Source organism: Lipotes vexillifer, unplaced genomic scaffold, assembly GCF_000442215.2.
Source record: "Lipotes vexillifer unplaced genomic scaffold, Lipotes_vexillifer_v1.1 scaffold86, whole genome shotgun sequence".
Lineage (NCBI taxonomy): Eukaryota > Metazoa > Chordata > Mammalia > Artiodactyla > Lipotidae > Lipotes > Lipotes vexillifer.
The window spans coordinates 1,609,291-1,631,267 of NW_006785406.1; the positions used below are offsets into that span (position 1 = coordinate 1,609,291).

The 21,977-nt window shown below is 37.6% G+C and overlaps 1 protein-coding gene across 2 annotated transcripts in view; it reads right to left on the reverse strand.

Moving 5' to 3' along the window:
* Positions 1-825: 825 nt before the first annotated feature.
* The window catches only part of PPP2R3A (protein phosphatase 2 regulatory subunit B''alpha), a 164,785-nt gene continuing 143,633 nt past the window's right edge, over positions 826-21,977 (reverse strand). The window contains exon 13 of one of the 2 annotated variants that reach the window (XM_007457542.1): positions 826-1,454. In XM_007457542.1, coding sequence (XP_007457604.1) covers positions 1,331-1,454 — 124 coding nt within the window. In that variant the 3' untranslated portion in view covers positions 826-1,330. The remainder of the gene's footprint in view (positions 1,455-21,977) is intronic. The other variant, XM_007457543.1, reaches the window with a different exon arrangement.

Consider the following 21,977-nt stretch of genomic DNA (forward strand, 5'->3'; position numbering starts at 1 on the left):
AACCAATGTGGGGTGCAAAGGAAGCTATTCTGACATTTAGGACTTGAGGTTAAAACAAAAAATCCAGGAGAAAACTTGATGACTTTGACAGAAGTGGATATTAAAAAGTTTCTTGGGGGTTTCTTTTATAGTGTCAGAAATTTTCATGCTTTTTAATAGTTTATTTTCAATTTTATCTTCAGCAGTATTGCGGGGCTTGGCTGCATCGTGGCTTGCTGAAAAATGTATTCTGTGTTGACCACATCTACCACTATAGTAAACGTGAAGTTGCTTTCCTTTATGGGTGGCATCACTGTTTTCTTCCATTTTTGTGATAAATACTGAAGTGGATGCAATATTTGAAATAGTTTCTTTTCAACATGAAGTTAAGGAATAATGTTTGGATTGAGGCCTTTACTGTTGGCCTAGTCTAATATTTAGTAATGAATATATCTAGTAAGAATTTTCATATATAATTATTTAAGTCTTCAAGTAGGTCTTCTGATATGAAGTACAGATGGGACATCAACTAATTTTTAGATTAATCACTCAATAATTCTCTACAAATGTTAGATGAGTTAAAAGGAAACATCTTTTCCCCCCCAAGTACGAGTCATATTCTGTACTTGTCTTCAGTTAACAAGTTTTTCTTAAGATTTTATATAAGATCCACAGTCAGGATGGGGAGGGATTATTTAGAGCTTGCCAGCAAGGTTGGAAGGCCCAGTGGTTACAATACCTGAGGATGTAAAGTGACTAGCAGTTTGGCAGGTCATTGTGAAATTAGATTAAGTTCAAGATCTTTGAACTCCAGTACACATACAATTAAAAGAAGTCTCTGAGATGTTTTGGCAGTGCTTTTATTACCAGGGCTAATTCAGTTCTGGAGGCCCTGACTGCTTTTTCAAGTTCCAGAATTTTTTGACTCAAGTTTTCTGCAAGTGAAGGTTTCTTCTGGGCTCCATAGGAGCCCTGATGGGCCTCAGGGATGCTGGACAACAGAGGCAACTCCTGCTTTTGTGCAGAGAACTGTGCTTGGCACTGTCCCCAAGAGATCCTTGGTACATTCAGGGGTGAAGAGTGCTGATTCACAGACGTTGGAAGGTGATGTATATCTTACTTGCTTCTGAGGAAAAGCTCTGTAAGAGGTTTGAGGCAAACTGGAGGAGTCTCCCAAACTGGGTATGTGTATCCAGAGCTATTGCTCAAAAACGTTAAAAAATTGCTAGTGCTGCAGATAATGCACTTGCAGAAATCAAAGCCTTTAAAAAGCAATATGCAAACTACAGCATCTCTTCACAAGAAAACAACATTTAAAATACATATCTCCCTTTCATGTAGACATTGGCAGCTATTCTTCATCCACTGACTGAAGCTTTCCACATTTCTCTGAAAGGCTTGAGGTCACTATTTTATTGCCTTTGTTTCCAATTTCAGAGGGAGAGGCAGGTTCCTCTGTTTCATAATCTTCAAAGCTGAAAGAACAGCAAAAGTGAGTTACTGATTTTTTTAAAAGAAAGTTTTAATGTTTGGGTAGAAGTCAGTATAGCAAACTAGAGACAAGAGTAGCTAGCAGAAATACCCCGAGTTGCTAAATGGTAGCTGTGACAACTGAGCCACCCTGGAGGGGACAGTGCTCTGGAACAGAAAACACATTCTTCTCCCTGTTACTTATGTTGAAAATGGGCTGAATCAAGCCTTCCCTAGAGGCTTTGATGGGAATGAGAGCATTATGGATGAAGCTAGGTTAGGGAGGGTATGAGGTCTGGAAAGTATGAATTTTACATGAATGCTTTCATTGAAGTGGCTTCCATGCAGAGTGGGGAACTTTCAAATAGTTTTATAGTTTCCATGGCTTCCAAGAAGTATGTTGAAGATGTATATCTGTGTGTATATAGAGCAGACTAAAGTCCACTCATGGGTTTTCCTCCATTCTTTGCAGAACTCCACAGCATATTCCCTCTTTAGAGGTTACTTGTATTTCCTGAGTTCCATATCCTCCAGGCCACCCCTCCTGGCTATTCCAGGTAGGGATGACAAAATATTTTATCTCAGAATGATGGCTGCTTCATCTGTGCAGAAATTTCTGGATATATAGTCCTTTTATTAAAAAAAGGTACCAAGACTGCCTGGTGATGAAAAATATGCTGAGGCAGGAATACCTAGTAGGTGGCACCTATTCATAGAGAGTAGAGAATATTACATTTTTATTAAAAAGTTTATCTGATGTTTGGAAAACGTTGCCCTGAGTACCATTTATGATCCTGTCAGAAATTACTTAACTGTCATTTTGCAAAAATATTCTATACTTAATTTTTGTTTCCATTCCTCCCCCATCTCCTTGAGGCCTCAATAGTTATATGCCAGTTATGGTGTATGTTGAATAAGGAGGCAATAAGGAGAGTAAGTTTGCTTTAATGCAACTGAAGCAGGGTTGATGGTAGAGGCTCCATTTCTGGGCGGAAAAACTCTCAAAGAAAAGTTAATTCTAGAAATGCAGTGTCAGACACTGGCTGCTTATTTCCTGTCAGAATGGAAGGCATTTTCTTCCTCTTGGTAACCTAAATTGCTGTCTGTGAGCTCTCAGTGCAGATCTGGGAATGAGTTAAAGAGTTAAGTCTGAACTGAGACTCATTCACAGTAACTATTTGAGCTCCTGTTGCTAAGCATGAGCCAAATGCTAGGGATACAATGGTGAAAAAGACCGACCAGTCCCTTCCTCACAAAGCTTGTAGCCTAATGGAGGCCATCTGGAATAGTGGCTAAGTGGTTTAGCCTTAGAGCATGGACTTCGGAAGTTGAGTTCTAATCTCAGGTCACTTAATATGACTTTGGGCATGTAACTTAACCCCCCTGCATCAGCCTCCTCGACTAATAGCAGTTCCTACCCCTTATAAGTGTTGAAAAGAGATTAGGTGAGAGGGCCTACACATCATAAACTCTTGGAAAATATCACATATTATTCGCGTGATGGAGAAGTGCTGGGGCTTACTGAAGCAGGATGGTGACACCTCAACCTATACTGGGGGGCAGGGTCACAATTTTTTGTGTAATTTGTGAATAAAAAATCTTTTACAAAAGAGTATGTATTTTTCCCCACTGTAGCCGCATACAGAAGTGGGATTTCCAGCAATGGATTTGATCCAATCTAGTACCTAGAAGTATTCCAATGCTTTGTGGGTTGGATGTAGTAGAATGTCACCTGCATTTCTTTTGTACTTTCAAGGCACCAAGAGCAGTAATATACACAGAGACTTTGGAGGAATCTTAAGTTTGAGGGAGCTCGTTCAGAACCTCTTGTCAGTGTCCTTTTGTCAGTGTCCTGGTGAGTCCTTTTACCCTATAGTTCTCAGCTGGCGGTGCTCCCCCCCCACTCCGGGGGCCTTTGGGCAGTGTCTCGAGCCATATGTGATTGTCCCATCTGGGTAGGTCCTATTGGCATCTAGTGGGTAGAGTCCAGGTGTGTTGCTAAACATCTTACAATGTGACAGAAAGTGCCTCACAACAGAATTACCCAGCTTAAAATATCAGTGCTGTTGTTGAGAAACCCTGCTCTAACTCCTGCCCCATTAGGGTTAGTGCATCCCAGCATTCTGGACTAAGCTCTTCTCATTTTGTACTTCCCTGAGCAATCAGTTTTTCTATGGCTTTATCCACCACTTGTTCACCTGTGGTTTCTAAATGTACATGTCTAGCCTCAGCCTCTTTCTAAGTTGGAGACTGCCACGTATCCAACTGTCTATTATGTGGCTCTTCCCATATGGCAGCTTGTACAAACCTGGACTCGTCCTTCCCATACCCCTGGTTCTCCCTATTTTAGCAAATAGCACCATAATCTACCTACTCAAAGCCATAAACCTTGTTATTCCAAGCTCTTCTTCCCTCCTTTCCCCTTCCCTCTTCAAATCCAGCCACTCTCTCCTACCACTTTCAATACCACATGGATGCAGTCCTGCTTCTTCCTCTCTATTGCCACTGATTTAGTTCAGGATGCTATACTTTCTTTCTTGGATTATTGCAATAGTTTTCTAACAGTTGGTCTTCTTGCCTTCGCTCCTATCACATACCCTTTGCTTTTGCCATACCAGACTGTTTACAGTGTCGGAATAGGTCTTGGGACCTAACGCCACGGTACAATACCTGTTTTTCAGTGGCCTGCAGTGCCCTTCCCCCTTTGGTTAACTTGTGCTCATCTTTTAATCTGAGATGTCATTTAAAAGGTTCTTGATTCCCAGTGCCTGAGCTTCCACCGTCTCTTATTTAGATGTCTGCAATGGCCTCCTTATTTGTCTTCCTGCCTCTATTGCCCCTCTACCAATGTAGCAGAGTAATCTTCAAAAAACGCAAGAGGGGTTACACTACTACCTTGTTTAACTTTTTTCAGTTTCTCCCCTAGGCCCTGCATGATCTGGCCCCTGCTACTCCTTCCAGCCACATTTCCCTCTGTTGCTCACTATACTCCAGCTACACTGGCCTTTTAAAATGTCCTCAACACAGTTTCCTGCCTCAGAGCCATTGCTTATATTTTTCCCTCTGCCTAGAACATTTTTGCTCCCTGCTTTTTGCATAACTTTCCTTCTCAAATTTTAGGTTCTCATCACCTCCCTAAGAGATTCTTCTTCCCTCAGCATCCTAAGTTGCAAGCCTCTCTCCATTATCGGTTTACCCTGTTTATTTCTTTCATAACTGTATAATTAAATAAATGTCATCCCTACTCAACTGTAAAGTGTCCATTTTATAACTCACTAATTTTCTTGGGCTATATAGTCTAGTGCCTGGTGCTAGGTGCTTAAAATGTACTGTTGAATGAAAAATGATGCCCTAATGCTTTTGTAAAACTATGTGTTGAGTTGTTGGGGAAGGCTGGAGTCAGTAAAATGGTGAGGGTGCAGAGGTCACCTTGAAGTCACTAAAGTCAGAACTGCAAGAGCCTTAATCATTATCCTGCTCTCCAGGAATTCCTGAGGGAGAGAGAATGTTTACTGATTCCTTCTAAATGACCACTTCCAGGTTTACTCGTAGGTCACTGGGATTCCTCTGGGCTCAAATGAAATTATTTTATGAGGTATTCTCTGTTAATTGGCCATTTTTAAATGAGTAGAGTGGTCAGAGCTTTAAAGCAGAACTCATAGAGTTCACAAACAGTTCACTAAGAAACCCTAGATATCAAATTGAGAACAAATTCTTTAACTTAGTAGTAACATAGTAGCAACTACTAGTAACTTCATAGTTAGCATAAGGGAAAATGATGGTTCATATACTTTTGCAATTTGCAAAATACCAAATATATTTTTGCTAGCAATATGATAGCCTTTAGAAACCTGTTTCCCTAAGTAAGTTTCCCCTTTCAGATGAGCAATTTCTGGGCAAAAGTATTAAGGCTAGTTCTGCAGATTCCTGGGATGGAAGTATAATAGCCGGAATGAGGAGAAATAATGACTGGCACATATGTGGTCTGACAAAGAATTTGTATGCAGTTTCAGGGTGTTGTCTGGGAGTTGTGGTTTGATTCCACTTCTGGGATTCTGACTACAGGGGCAAAGGGATAGAATATTTGATTCAGAGCTTATCTGAGGAAATCTAAGATATATGCTGGCTATATGTATAAAGTAAACTGTTAAATAGTTCTCTGATTTGGAGTCTATAACACTTTAGAAATAGGAATGGATAAATTTTACCTTTATACTTTTAAGAACAGATAACCTAAGTCATTTATATAAAATGGATTACCTGAAATATCAATACTTTAGAAGTTGGATATTTGGTTCAGAGAATTTCCTTATTGACCCATTCAGTAACTATTATGGAAAATCTTTTGCTTCAACTTTTGTTAAAATTTCCTAATATGTACCACCTCCTTTCCTGCCTCAGAAAGTTGATCCTACTTCATTTTTAAAAAATTTTTTTGGCTGCATCAGGTCTTAGTTGCGGCACGTGGGGTCTTTGTGCGGGATCTTTCATTGAGGTGTGGGCTCTTCGTTGTGGCACCCGGGTTTTCTCTCTCTAGTTGTGGCATGTGGGCTCCAGGGTGCGTGGTGCAGCACGCAGGCTCTCTCGTTGAGGCACACGAGCTCAGTAGTTGTGGTGCGTGGGATTAGTTGCCCCGCCACATGTGGGATCTTAGTTCCCCGACCAGGGATCAAACCCGCGTCCCCTGCATTGGAAAGCGGATTCTTTACCACTGGACCACCAGGGAAGTCCTGATACTACATTTTTGATGGCTGAGGATCTCTTGCAGTTCTAGGGTCATGAGTCATCAGTTATTAATTCTTATTTATTTTGGATGTAGATAGTATAACAATTTTAGAATAAATTTTAGATCATAAAATAATGACTCAGAACTATTGGACTTGTAAGATTATAACTCATGCCCCAATGTATACACACACGTACCCCACCTGCCACGATCCCTGCTCTTCTGCTAAATTCTCCCACCTCACTCAGGACAGCCAGGCTCCATACAGCCCCTTAGCCCTGACTTGACTCTCAATAGCTTACATTCCTGGAAGACTGCTCCAGTGGGTTTCTGACGGGCCTTCTTTGCCTACAGTGTCTTATTTTCCAGTGCTGAATGAAGTAAATGTAGATCTCATACAAGGTGTAAGTCAGTACATGTTTATATTTAGTATAAAGGAGAAATCCACCTTTAAAAACATTCAGTAGAAAACAGTTCTTCTAAATTATCTAAATGTCCGATGATAGGGAAAATGGATGTGTTATTGCTTGAGAGAATACTCTGAAGCATTAAAAGTCATGTTTTTGAATACACTAGTAACATTAAGCATCAAAAAGAAATATACCAAAGTATAAATAATGGTGACCTCTGGATGACTGAACCGAGGATGATTTTAATCTCTTTATATTTTGCAATTTTTCTGCAGTAAGCTTATCATTCTCTACTAATCAGATAATGACTCTCAGAATGAAGAAGAAAATTGTGCTTAAGTTAATCAAATGTAAAGCTGTTGGTGAAACACCAGAATATCCGGTAAGAAAGTATTTTTGAGATAATGTAAAAGACTCTTAACTAAAAATCTGAAGTAATCAAGTATTTGTCAGATTGGCAGAGAATCTTGTTTCTAATTATTACAGGCTGCGGTTTCTTTTTTCTTTTTTTTTTCTTTTTTTGTGGTATGTGGGCTCACTGTTGTGGCCTCTCCCGTTGCAGAGCACAGGCTCCGGACGCGCAGGCTCAGTGGCCATGGCTCACGGGCCTAGCCGCTCCATGGCATGTGGGATCTTCCCAGGCCGGGGCACGAACCTGTGTCCCCTGCATCGGCAGGCGGACTCTCAACCACTGCGCCACCAGGGAAGCCCCAGGCTACGGTTTCTTAAGATAGCAACATAGAGGACCCTTTAGCCTGCTTTTCACAGTTTTTGTGGAGTTTTAAACTTTATTGCAGAAACCATAAGAATGTTAACTATAAATAAGTTTGGTGTCATAACCTGTTATCTTCATATAGGTGACACATAGTCATGGTCATTTAGTTGACTAGGTATATGTAACTGGTACCCTGTCTTTCTGGCTTCCCCTGTGACCGTTCATTACTTTGATGCTAGATGGGATAATTCACAATGTTTGCAAACTCATACTTATGGAGATCCTTTACCCTCTTTCACCTCACTAAAATATGGAGTCATTACCAGATTACTTATTATTTTTTAATTACTAGGTTGCTCATTGAAGGCATTACCTAAGTACGAGCCTTGAATCAGGAGGTACAGGCACTTGGCCCAGAGGTGACCTATGATGTTAGATGGTAAAGTAGATAGAGAATTTCAAGTTGATTTTGGAGGGTCAAGTTGCCTGGGCTCCTGCGTTATCCTTGTAGTGAGGGTGGCTGCCAGATTACTGCTGCCTTCTGTGCCACTCAGTAAACATTTGCTGAGGATCTCCTACATGCCTAACAGTTTGCCAGGTGCTGGTATTACGAGATGAATAAAACGAGGTGCTCTGCCCTGAAGGAGCCCATGTTCCAGTGGAAACACAAATAGGTGCATTTTTCCCAGAATTTATATGCCAGACACTGTTAGATACGTTATATACATTATCTTTAATTCTCAGTACAGTCCTGTTGTTCATGCAACAGATATTTACTGTTGCCAACTGTCTGCCATGTTCTGTGCCCTGGGAATGAAGGGAACAAGGTAGAGGGTGGAATGCTAATGTAATACCTGACTAAATTATAATTCAGAAAGGTTATGTAATGTGGCCAAGATCACAAAAGTGGTAGTAATAATAGCCATTGTTTATTGATTACATAGGCACTATGCCTAAGGGCATAATACATTATGTACATTGTCTTATTTAATCCAGAAACAGCTTGGTGCGGCAGGTGGTATCCTCATTGTATACGGGATGCTGAGGCTTGCTCTAGTGATTGATAGAGCAAGGCTTTGAACTTAACTAAATTTGTCTAAATCCAAATTCTGTGCAACTAAATTTGTCTAAATCCAAATTCTGTGCTTTTAACCATGATGTTATATTATATCTCTTCTCCTTCAGGGAGTAGTAATAGCTATTATTTGTCAGGTAGCTATGATGTGCCAGGTGTTTATATGTATTATCTTTGATTCTCACAACCACCTTGGAAGGTGGTTGCTGGTATCTTCTGAAACTTAGCCTCAGGAGTCAGATAACCTGCCCAGCTGGTGAGTGGGAGGTAGAACCAGATCTGTCTGGCTCCTAAGCTTATGCTCTTTCCATGGCACTACCATGCTTCCTCCCTTTCTAATATTTGATTCTGGTAATTTCTGTTTGGCAAACTCACCCTAATTTATTTGTAATTCCTCTTGAGATGAAGCTGTAGGTGATGTAGCCTTGGAATTCTGGGTCTGGCCTTGCTTTTGAACCATGTCAGTCAGTTACTAACAACTGTAATAAAGAGGCCTTTCTTTTCCTTTGTTGACATTCTAGTGCTCACCCTACAGGCCATGGCTGTTGTAAGGCTTCTCCTCTCCCCTTGAGATCTCATCACCCACATGTGCTCTGTGTAGGCCTTATCTTATCTCCCACAACATGAGAAGATGGGTGTCCAGCAGAAGCCTCTCATATGCACTGGTCAAATTTCACTACAGCTGGTCTCCGCATCTCCTCTCGTGACCCCTCACCTGTATTTCTGTCTGTATCCCTTTGCTTCCCCTCTCTGCCCTCCACACACTGGCACCTTCTTTGAGCACTACCACAACTCAAGAAAAACTTGCTTGTGCCAGTTAACTATTCTCTTTAGTTGCCGTCTATTTTCTCTCCTTTTTAGACTAATAAACTTCTAAGTGTTTAGACCTGCTGTCTCTGTTTTCCCCCTCCTCTAAAGCAGGTTACAAAACAATATGTAGTATAAAGTTCCATTTCTGTAAAACAAATTACTTATCTATTTGCAAAGAAACGTCTAGAAGGATATACTCCCAAATGATAAGTCAGGCTATCTCTGGGTGGTAGATTTTAGGTGAAGATTTTAATCTTCATTTCTAACTGTTCTGCAGTGAATACATATCAGCTATGTAAACAGATAAAGGAGAAAAATAACTTCCTGTTTATTAAAGTAGTACATGTTCATTATACAAACATTATAAATTATAGAACAGTATAAAAAACCAAGGTACTTGCAATCCCACAGCCCAGAGTTAACCACTGTTAATATTTTGGAGCCTTATCATTTAGCATGTTTATATAGATACACATTTTTAATATTGAGTTTATATCACAATTTTGTAACCCTGATTTCTCCATGTTACATTTTTGTGCAACACATAATTTAAATGTCTGCAAAATATGACACATAGATACCATGACTTACTTAACTATTCTATTATCGTGCATTTGTGTTGCTTTGAAGTTTTTAATTTTATAATTACCTGTGACCAATGCCAACTGTTTGGATAGAACAGTTCTATCTAAATTTCTGATTATTTACAATCAATACCCAGAATTAGAATCAGGAGTCAAAGGGTATGAATTCAGGCTTTTGCAGCATATTGTCAAATTAATTTCTAGGGAGCTTGGGCCAATTTGCTTCTACCAGCAATATCTGTTACTACAATGTGCTTGCTGCTTCTATGAGACAGCAGTTAAGACACTTTAATTGTACCTCCCTGTTTTTCCCTGCTAAGGCAGGGATCCTGTCTGTGTTCACCAATATCCAGTAATGCTTAGTATACAGCAGGAGTGCAAACATGTACTGAATTCATACCATCTCTTAAAAAATTCCTGCCAATTTAATAAGCTAAACTTTTTTGGGCGCTTGCTTTTAACAAATGTTTTATTTAAGTTTAATTTACATATCACAGAGTTCACTGATCTTAAGTGTTTAATGTGTTTTAGTAATTGTGCAATCATCACCACAATTCAATTGTAGAATACTTTCATCTCTCCATCTGCCTTTCCTCTCCCTGTGCTTGTTTGCATTCACTTTGTACTCTCAATCCTGGAACTAGGCAACCACTGATCTGTTTTCTGGCTCTATAATTTTGCCTTTTCTAGAAATTTCATATAAATGGAATCATATAATATGTAGTCTTTAGTGTCCGGCTTCTTTCATGTAGAATGGTATTTTTTATTTATTTTTATTTTTAATTTTTTTTGCGGTACGCGGGCCTCTCACTGCTGTGACCTCTCCTGTTGCGGAGCACAGGCTCTGGACGCGCAGGCTCAGCGGCCATGGCTCATGGGCCCAGCCGCTCCGCAGCATGTGGGATCCTCCCAGTTCGGGGCACAAACCCGTGTCCCCTGCATCGGCAGGCGGACTCTCAACCACTGCGCCACCAGGGAAGCCCCGAATGGTATTTTTTAGATTCATTCGTGTTGTTGCATGTATTAGTAGTTCTTTCCTTTTATTTATTGAGGTAGATTTGACATAGAATAAATTGCTCATATTTAAAGTGTATTAATTAATAAGTTTTGACTTTTTTTTTTTTTTCTCGGTACGCGGGCCTTTCACTGTTGTGGCCTCTCACGTTGCAGAGCACAGGCTCCGGATGCACAGGCCCAGCGGCCATGGCTCACGGGCCCGGCCGCTCCGCGGCATGTGGGATCTTCCCGGACTGGGGCACGAACCTGTGTCCCCTGCATCGGCAGGCGGACTCTCAACCACTGCACCACCAGGGAAGCCCATAAGTTTTGCCTTTTGTATACACCTGTAAAAGCAACACCTCAAGATCATGTAAATATCCACCCCCGCCCCCCATCCCCCCCCCGCCCCCCCCCCCCCCAACGAAAGTGTCCTCATGCCCCTTTAGAATCACTTTTGCCTTCCCCAGCTAACCACTGGTTTGGTTTCTGTCATTCTAGAATTTTTTAGAAAATTTTAAAAAATTGTGATATTTTCTTTTTTATTGAAATGTAGTTGATTTGCAATACTGTGTACTTCAGGTGTACAGCAAAGTGATTCAGTTATACATATATATTCTTTTTCAGATTCTTGTCCACTATAGGTCACCAGAAGATACTGAATGGAATTCCCTGCACCACACAGTAAATCCTTGTTGGTCATCTACCCTACATACGGTAGTGTGTATCTGCTTATCCCAAACCCCCCAATCCATCCTCCCTGCCCGTTTCCCCTTTGGTAAGCCTGCCCTTTTTTTTTTTTTTTTTTTTAATTTTGGCTGTGCTGTGTGGCATGCGGGATCTTAGTTCCCCAACCAGAGATTGAACCCGTGTCCCCTGCATTGCGAGCACGGAGTCTTAACCACTGAACTGCCAGGGAAGTCCCTAGGATGCATTTTCTAGAATTTTACATAAATGGATTCATACAAGATTGGAATATACTAGCTTCTTTCACTTGGCTTGAGATTCATCAATGTTGTGTTTGTCAATGGTTCATTCCTTTTTTTTTTATTGCTGAAGAGCATTCCATTACATGGATATACTATATTTTGTTTAGCAATTCACCAGTTTAGTGGATATTTGGATTATTTTCAGTTTTGGGCTACTAAGAATAATGCTGCTGTAAACATTCATGTACAAGTCTTGGGTAAACATTTCTTTTGGGTAGATTCCTAGGAGTGGAACTGCTGATTCATACGATAAATGTATGTTTAACTTTTTACGAAATTGCCAAACATTTCTAAAGAGGCTACATAATTTTACATCCACATCAGTCCAATATATGAGGGTTCCAGCTTCTTCACATCATTGCCAACTGGTGATTTTAGATGTTCTAGTGGCTGTGTAGTGTATCTCATTGTGGTTTCAATTTACATTTTCCTAATGTCTAATGATGTAAAGCATCTTTTCATATATCTATCTGCTGTTTGTACCTCTAATTTAGTTAAATATTTATTCAAATTTTTGTTCACTTAAAAAATTAGGTTGTCGTTTTATTATTGAGCTGTTAAGTTCTTTATATATTCTGGGAAGAATCCTTTATCAGGATGTTTTAGAAATATTTTCCCCCAGTGTGTCTTTTTCATTTTCTTAATGGTGTCTTTGAAGAGCAATAGTTTTTAATTTTGAACGAAGTCCAATTTATCAATATTTTTATTACTCTTGCCTAACCCAAGGTCACAAAGATTTTTCTTTGTTTTATTCTAGAAGCTTTAGGGTTTCAGCTCTTAAATTTATTGAGATAATAATATTTATTAATAATTATAATAATTATTATTATTTTGGCACTCCATGCGGCTTGTGGAATCTCAGTTCCCCCACCAGGGATTGAACTCAGGCCACGGCAGTGAAAGTGCCAAATCCTAACCACTAGACCACCAGGCAACTCGAGATAATTATCTTTGTATATGGTGTGAGATGTGGATTGAGGTTCTTGTTTTTGCATATGGACATCCAATTATTTCAGCATCATTTCTGAAAAGACTACCCTTTCTCCTTTGGTTGAAAATTAATTGGCTGTATATATGAGGGTCTATTTCTAGAGTGTTTCATTGATTGGGTATACTTACCAATTCTACAATGCCGTGATGGTTGTTTGCTTTGTAGTAAGTTTTGAAATCAGGTAGCCTAAGTCCTTCAACTTTGTTCTTTTAAAAAAGTGTTTGGCTATTCTAGGTATTTTGCATTTCTATATAAATTTTAGGATCAGTTTGCCAATTTCTATAACAAAAGCCTGCAGGGATTTTGATAGGGAGCGGGTTAAATCTGTAGATCAATTTGGGGAGAACTGACATTTTAACAATACTGAGCTTTCTAATTCTGTTTATTTGGGTCTTTAATTTCTCTCAGCGCTGTTTTGCAGTTTTCAGCCTGCAAGTATTATAGTTCTTTTGTTATATTTATTGTATTTTTTCTTTTTGATGCTGTTGTGAATAGAATTCTTTATTTGAATTTCACTATTTGATTGTTCATTGCTAGTACATGGAAATACAACTGATTTTTGTATACTAAGCTTGTATTCTGAGACCTTGCTAACTCATTTATTAGTTCTGGTAGCTTTTACACAGATTTCTTTGTATTTTCTACTTAAAGGATATATAATCTAGGAATAGATTTACTTTTTTCTTTCCAATCTGAACACTTTTAATGTTTTTTTTTTCTTGTCTTACTGCACAGGATAGGACCCTCAGTTACAGTGTTGAGTAGAAATGGGGAGGGACAGAAACATCCTTGCCTTGTTCCTGATCTTAGTGGAAAGGCATTCAGTTTTTCACTATACGTATGATGTTAATTATAGATGCCTTTTATCAGGTTAAGGAAGTTCCTTTTTATCCTTACTGGGGTAAGAGTTACTGTGAATGGATGTTGGATTTTGTCAAATGCTTTTTTTGTGCCTATGGAAATTATGTGGTTTTTGTCCTTTATTATATGAATATGGTGTATTACATTAATAGATTTTCAGATGTTAAGACAGCCTTCCATTCCTGGGGTAAACCCCACTTAGAGTGTATAATCTTTTTTATATGTTACTGGATTTAATAAATATTTTGTGAAAAGTTTTATATTGAAGTTCATGAGGGATATTGGTTTGTAGTTTTCATTTCTCGTGATCTTTGTCTGGCTTTGGTATAAGGGTAATATTGGCTTTCTAAAATAAATTTAGAAGTGTTCTCTCTTACTATTATTTTCTTACAGTATTAATGAAAGATTGGTATTATTTTTTCCCTTAAATATTTGACAGAACTTGCCATTGGAACCATCTGGACCTGAACTTTTCTTTTGGGGAAAACTTAATAACTTATTTAGTATCTTGATATAGTCTATCCTGATTTTCCATTTCTACTTGAGCCAGTCTTGGTAATTTGAGTTTTTTGAGGATTTTGTCCCCTGTCATCTAAGATGTCAAATTTATTGGGATAAAGTTGTTCATAATATTCCTTTATGATTAAGTTCTATAGTGTCCGTAGTGATGCAACCTCTTTCATCCTGATTTTAATTTATTCCTTTCTCTCTCTCTCTCTTTTGTTTTTTCTAAAGCTTTATCTCTTTTGAAATCTTTCCAAAGAAACAACTTTTGGTTTCATCAGTTCTTTCATATTATTTTCCTATTTTCTATTTCATGGATTTCTACTCTGATCTTTGTTATTTCCTTCTTTCTACTTATTTTGGGTCTATTTGGCTCTTCCTTTTTCTAGCTTCTTAAGATGGAAGCTTATATTATTGATGTTCGACCTTTCTGGGCCATAAATATTCCTCTAAGCACTGCTTTAATTGCACCTCATACATTTTCCTATGTTCTTTTATTTTCATTCATTTCAAGATAATATTAAATTTCCCTGCAGTGTCTTCTTTGATCCATGTGTCTTTAGAAGTGTGTTATTTAATTTCCAAACATTTTGGGGTTCCCAGATTTCCTTCTGTTATTGATTTGTAATTTTATTCTATAATGATCAGAAAACATACTTGATTTGAATTCACTGAATCTTGTTTTATTCACCTAACAGATGGTCTTTCCTGAAGAAGTTCCATGTGCATTTGAGAAAAATGTGTATTTTGCTACTGTTTTGTGGAGTGTATATATTGATTAGATCAAATACATTGACTGTGTTGTTCAAGTCTTCTGTATCCTTAGTGATTGTCTCTAGTTCTAGTTACTGTAAGAGGAGTGTTGAAATCTCCAGCTATAATTGTTGAATTGTCTGGCAATTTTTGTTTCATGTATTTTGGGGCTTTGTTGCTAGGTACAGATTACACTTAAAATTGTTATATCTGGCTACTACGTTTTAACTGTTGGTGAAGTGGGAATTTTCATTGTTATTTCCTGGGTGAAATTTCTATCTTTTGATGTTGTAGAATTGGTTAATATTCATGTTCTTAACTATTGATTTTGAAGAATCCAATTTATGCAAGAGTATTCATCCCTATGTGTTTGCCTTTTGATTGTGATATAGAATTTGTCACTTTTAAAATATACTCAAATCTATAAATAATTTCTCTATAAATTTCTCCCATCACTTTTTTGCTTTTAAACTCTTTATTTGCATGCAGATATTAGCTTAATATGTACTTTCTTCACTCCACCACAGAGAGCCAACATTTTACTGACTAAACTTTTCTTGACACACTATCTTTATCATATACTGTATTGCTTTGCATAAATCTTCTGTTTTGGCATGGATTCTAAAATGAGTTTAATTACTATGGCTTTATAGTACACGTCCCCTGTGCCCCACCATACCTTTGTTTCTTTTCAGAACTCACTGCAATTCTTTTGTATTTATTGTTCAGTATGAGTTTTAGAATTAGCTGATCAAGTTCTACAACATATTTGGGGGGGATTATATCAAATTAATAAATTAATTTTAACATGGGGAATGATCTTTATAACTTTTAGTGAAATTTTATATTTTCCTCACATATATTTTGGAGTCACTTTTTTTTTTTCTATTATATTTTTAGCTGGTTGTTTCTGGGGCATGGGATTAATACCCTTTACCCATTAAGGAGGTGCTCTTAAGTTTGCTTAGTTTTATGATTTTTTTCCAAACCAGAAGATATATTTTATCACATGCCTTCAAAGAATCAGTTTATATTTTGTTTCCTTTTTTACTCCTTTCATCTGTTAATGACAGATTTTGTAAAGTTGAACCACTGTTGCAATCTTGGGATAAAACCCCCTTACTTATCATGTATTCTTTTATATATGTTGGTAGATTTGACAAATTAATCTGTAGTTCAGTTTTAATATCTGTAAACTAGGGATAACAGCACCTACAAAATAGAGGTTTTATGAATTAGAATATTTAGAATGGTGCTTGGCACAGAATATGGGTATGTATGGATAAGTTAATAGATTTATTTTTGTTTGAAATACAGTTGTTGAACTTCCTTTCATGTACTTTATTTGGGTCTATTTTGTCATCCTTTTTCATGCATCGCCTAATTCATTTATTTCTGTTTACAGGTTACAAATTTTCCCCTGTCCATATCCCACAGATTTTAATAAATATAATGCTTTCATTGCCTGATTCTAAAAGAAAGTGTAATTGGTATTTTGATCTTCTCTTTAGCTTAACAATTATTTTAAGATATATTTAATTTTTCAAAATTTTCTTTTTAACTCTCCAGATATGTGCATTTTTGTTGTTGTTGTTAATTTCAGTTTACATTTTAAGTAACAAATGTGCCCTATATGCTAGTAATTTAAAAAAATGTTGCAGTTTCCTTAATGCCTTAATAAATAGGTACTTTATTGTGATGGTTCCATGTGTATTTGTTGGGTACCAAGTATACTTCTGAGTACCTCTATGAAAGTTTACTAATTCTATATTCTTTATGAATTTTTTAGCCTGTTTGATTTGTTTGTTTTTATATGACTATGGCATTGTCAATTTTTCCTTGTATTTATATCAGATTTGTTTTATGTATTGCATAAAGTTCATAACTTATTTTCATGGCCAGCTGCTGAAATACTCGTAAGTTTCTTTTAAAGGTTTCAATTCTCTTTGTCTCATTAACATTGCTATACCTGATTTCCTCTTGTTTACTATTTATTTGACTGTTACCTCTGTGTTAGGTATGAATCTAAAAGAATGGTGTACAGTTGGATTTTTAATCCATTCTGAGTTTTATGATTCATACTTTATCTGGACTTACTTTGTCCATTTATTTTGTCTGTCTTTGTCTTTTTGTCTCCTTTCTTACTGTAGTGGACATCTGTTGTTCCTTTACCAGTATAGCATTTCCTTTTTTGGGGCCATATTTTCAAAATTCCCAAATTTTCCTTGGGAATACACATGGTTTGGATGAACTTGACTCCTGTCCAAGCTAAGTTCTAGGCCTAACTCCTTCAGGAGCTGGTTCAGGGACTAGACCCAAACCAAGCCAATCAGAGCCAACACAAGTCCTGGGCAGCTTGTTGGACCTTGTGGGAAAGGGATTTTCTCTTTTATTTGAACTTGAAGGTATCATCTTGCCACCACATATAAAAAACTTGCTGAAGAGTGAAAGAATGAAAGGAAAGCATTATCTAAGAGATGAAAGAGATAAAGTCAAAGTCTCTAAAGTCAGTACTATCCCAAGACTTCTCAGTTCTATAAGCCAATAATTTCCTTTTTGCTAATGCTTTTCCCCCCTTATGCCAATTTGAGTTAAAGTCACTTCTCACCAAAAGAATACTGATAAACACATTGTCTTTTAGTAGATTGAGTTTTCTTTATACAACTGTTTTTCCAGTTAATAGTCTACTGTCTTTTTCTAAAAATGATTAGAAAGTTTTCCATTTAATATTTATTCTTTTAGTGGTTTTCCTTAAACTTTTTTTTTTTTAATTTTTGGCTGCGTTGGGTCTTTGTTGTGCGCGGTCTTTCTCTAGTTGCGGTGAGCGGGGGCTACTCTTCGTTGCATTGCGTGGGCTTCTCGTTGCAGTGGCTTCTCTTGTTGCAGAGCACGGGCTCTAGAGTGCAGGCTCAGTAGTTGTGGTGCATGGGCTTAATTGCTCCATGGCATGTGGGTTCTTCCTGGACCAGGGCTCGAACCCGTGTCCCCTGCATTGGCAGGCAGATTCTTAACCACTGCGCCACCAGGGAAGCCCCATCCTTAAACTTTTTAACAGACATATATAAATAAATTTTAATTTACTTGCTTTATGTATTTATTTTTGGCTGCGTTGGGTCTTTGTTGCTACGCGCGGGCTTTTCTCCAGTTGCAGAGAGCAGAGGCTACTCGTTGCAGTGCGCAGGCTGCTCATTGCAGTGGCTTCTCTTGTTGTGGAGCACAGGCTCTAGGCACGCGGGCTTCAGTAGCTGTGGCTCACGGGCTCTAGAGCACAGGCTCAGTAGTTGTGGTGCATGGACTTAGTTGCTCTGTGGCATGTGGGATCTCCCTGAACCTGGGCTCGAACCCATGTCCCCTGCATTGGCAGGCGGATTCTTAACCACTGTGTCACCAGAGAAGCCCAACAGACATACTTTAACTCTAGTCATTGTTAAATATAAATTTATCAGTGTCTATATTCTTCACTCTAATAAAGATTCATAGCATATTACCCTGACCTTCTTTTACTCTTTCTGTTAACAGTATCTATAATCAATACTTCCCTAATTCTAAGGATAAATTTTACTAATTTTGTTGTTTCTTGTATCCCACTATTCCTCTAGGATATATTTACCTTCTTGCTGAAGAATACCCTTTAATATTTCTTTCAGAGATCATCTGTGGGTGGCAACCATTTTGCACCTTTGAATGTCTAAAAATGTCTTTATCTGGCCCTCACATTTAAATAGGAACAGAATTCAAGGTTCAAAGTTTTTTTTTCAGTATTTCAGTGAAGTGCTCTCTTTCTTTTTCTTTTTTTTTAAATTGGGGTATAGTTGTTTTACAATGTTGTGTTAGTTTCTACTGTATAGTGAAGTGAAGTGGAGTTCCCTGTGCAATATAGCAGGTTCTTGTTAGTTATCTATTTTATACATATTAGTTAGTGTATCTATTTCTTTTTGTGTTTAATTTGTGGGTAATCTTTTCTTTTCCCTCTCTGGTAGCTTTTCAGTTCTTTATCTTTTATGTTCTGAAATTTCACTCTACTACAGGGATTGGGAAACTACAATCAGTGGGCCAGATCTGTCTCACCACCTGTTTTGGTACAGCCCATGAGCTGGTTTTACCTTTTTAAATTTGAAAACAAAATCAAAAGAAGAATATTTCGCGATGTGAACATGATCTGAAGTTAATATCTCAGTGTGTATTATTACAATTTTATTGGAACACAGCCACATTCACTTGCTTACATATTATGGCTACTTTCACACCACCGTGGCAGAGCTAAGTAATTGTGACAGAGGCCCGCAAAGCCTAAAATATTTACTACCTGGCCAGAAAAAATTTGCTGATTCCTGTTTCTGTGTATATTTTTTATTTGTTTAAACAGCTAAAATTCTGGGAATTATTTGGCTATTATTTCTACTGGTTTCTACAAGGATTTCTTACTCCTGTATCACAATCAGTATTCCAAATCAAAAACTTTTCAGATGTGTCCATTCTATTATTTAGCCCAATGATTGTGTTTTTTCATTAAGATTTTTTTTCTTTTCATTTCCAGATACTGGAAAGATACACTGGCTGGTCTTGCCTGAAGAGTGTAATATTCTCTCTTATCTCTCTAAAAATAGTCAGACTTCCCTAGCGGTCCAGTGATTAAAGACTCTGCGCTTCCACTGCAGGGGGCACAGGTTCGATCCCTGGTTGAGGAATTAAGATCCCACATGCTGTGCGGTGCAGGAAAAAAAAAAACAAAAAACCCATTTTGATGTCTTGTTCTGATTGTTGTAGTGAGTCTCCTTCCAGGGTTGAAAGTTCTTCCATTTGTTGAATATTTTATTGGTTGATATTTGTCCACTTTACTATGAAGTAGAGAACAGACTGTTGCCTCTGCACTGGCTGCTTAGGAGAGAGCAATGTGGGGTTGCTAGTGTTTTAAATGGGAATAGGGGGATGGATGGGCCATGGTGCCCCAAGATCCCATACTCACTGCTTTTGTCTTTCTTTTATGGGTAGGATGGGATGTACAGGGTTCAACCTCCCTGGATGCTTCTTCTTCTGGTCTCCCTCTTGCTCTTGGTTTCAGTCAAATTACGGTATGAATCATCTGTAAGTACTGCTCCCTTTATCTGTGGCAATTATCTTCCTTATCTTCCTGCATAGAACCTAAGCTCTGGCTCCCTCTTCAGTCCGATTCCATCAGCTTTCCTTCCTTTAGTCCACTGAACGTTTCTCCTGTTACTTCAAGTGGTGCTCTGTATTTCTTATTTTTATATGGTATCAGAGACTGAAAACTACAGGATGCTTTGTTTACCTCCTTGAAATGAGAAGCTAGTCTGTATTACTGTTACTTTTTAGAAGTCCACTGAAGTTTTGTTTGTGGCCTAATATGTATTTTGTAAATGGTCTCTGGACAATAAACCACAAAGGTATCCATTTTCAGGGAATATTTTATTATGGCTGCAAATAACAGGTTTCAATTTCCCTTTTTTTTTCCTTTTGGAGTTTCTGCTTTAAGAATCTGATGTTATCAGGACAGCTTTTTTGGGGTGTTTAGTCTTTTTTAATTCAACTTTTGTTGTCATTCTATAGTTGAATACTTTTCTTTTAATAAGTGCGTTTGTTCCATTTATATTCACTGACTTAAAAGTATTTGTTTTAGTTCTGTCATCTTTATGCTGCGTGGTCTGTGTTTTTCTTTTTTGTGTGTGCATGTTTTCTGATTGAATTAGAATATTTAGAGTCTGGCTTTGGTTTTTCAAGTGTTTAATTAATAGCCTTAAACCCTCAACTTGACTTATCAGGTTTAGAGGGTAGCTGTTGAGGCCTTGCTAATGAAACTTACACATATATTTCTTCCTCCACTCTACATCCCACTTTTAGTTATATTATTTTTTCCAGAATATTATGTTCTGCCTCTATCCTTTTATATTTAAATGGATTGAACACTCACTATTATTTCTTTTCCACCATGGCCACTCCATTTCTAGGCTCTCTATTTTGGTTCATCTCTTGGTTTTATGATTATGTCCTTTTTAAAGAAGAGCTCATGGGTGCTTTATTCCTTTCAGTTCTTGTATGTTTGTTTGAAAAAATCCATTTGTGTTTTCATGTTTGAATGCCATCTTGGGTTAGTATAAAATTTTAGGATACAGAATTTCTTTCTCTGAGAAAGTTATAAATATTATTTTATGATCTTCTAGTATTCATTTTTACTGTGGAGTTACCTGAGGCCAGGCTGATTTTTTTTTCCCCTTTTGTCTGGTGACTTGCATTTTTTAAAAATGGAAAAAGCCCCCAAAGTAAACTTTTATTTATCTTTGAATTCTGTTAAATTCACCACACATCATGGGGCCAGTCATCATCAGTATTTCCTGGATATGGTGTGACTTCTGACCTTTCAGATTCAGGTCTTCTTTTATTTCAAAAAAGCTTTTCTGTTATCTTTGAATATTTTTTTCTATTTCATTTGCTCCACTGTCTAGTATGTTTAAGGTAGGTCCCTTTTGTTTTCCTTATATATACCTAATTTTCTGATAACTTAATTTTGTTCATTTCTATTCACTTTTACTTGATATTTCAAAGCCTTCTTTCACATCTCTATTTTTTCTTTGCTAGTTAAGAATTATACATCCACAAAATGATTTTTAATGGTTACGTGGGATTGCACTGTGTATATGTAGGATAATTTTATTAATCTTCTTATTAAATACTTAGATTGTCTCCAGTTTTCACTATTATAAACATCTACACATCTTCTTAACAGTAGTGATATTGCTTCATAAGATCAGTACACTTACCCCAATTCCTACTAATGAAGCTCCCTGCCAAAAAACTAAATCATGCCTGTGAATCAACTTGCCTGTCTTTTCTGATGCACTCAGACTTAAGATAATCAATGAATGATGAATGATTTTAAGGGTTTCCTCTGGGTCTTTGACATAAAAATGAGGTCCCAGTTTTGTGGCTAAGCATGTTAAGGAAATCTCTAGATTAAAGAAGGTGGTTTGGTGATGGCTTCTTCAGTACTCTCAGAAAAGATATTCAAGACTTAATGGTACAATCTCTGTGGAGGACTATTTGACATTATCTACTGAGCTGGGTATTTTCTGTTTATCCCTCTAGATCTACTCTTCCC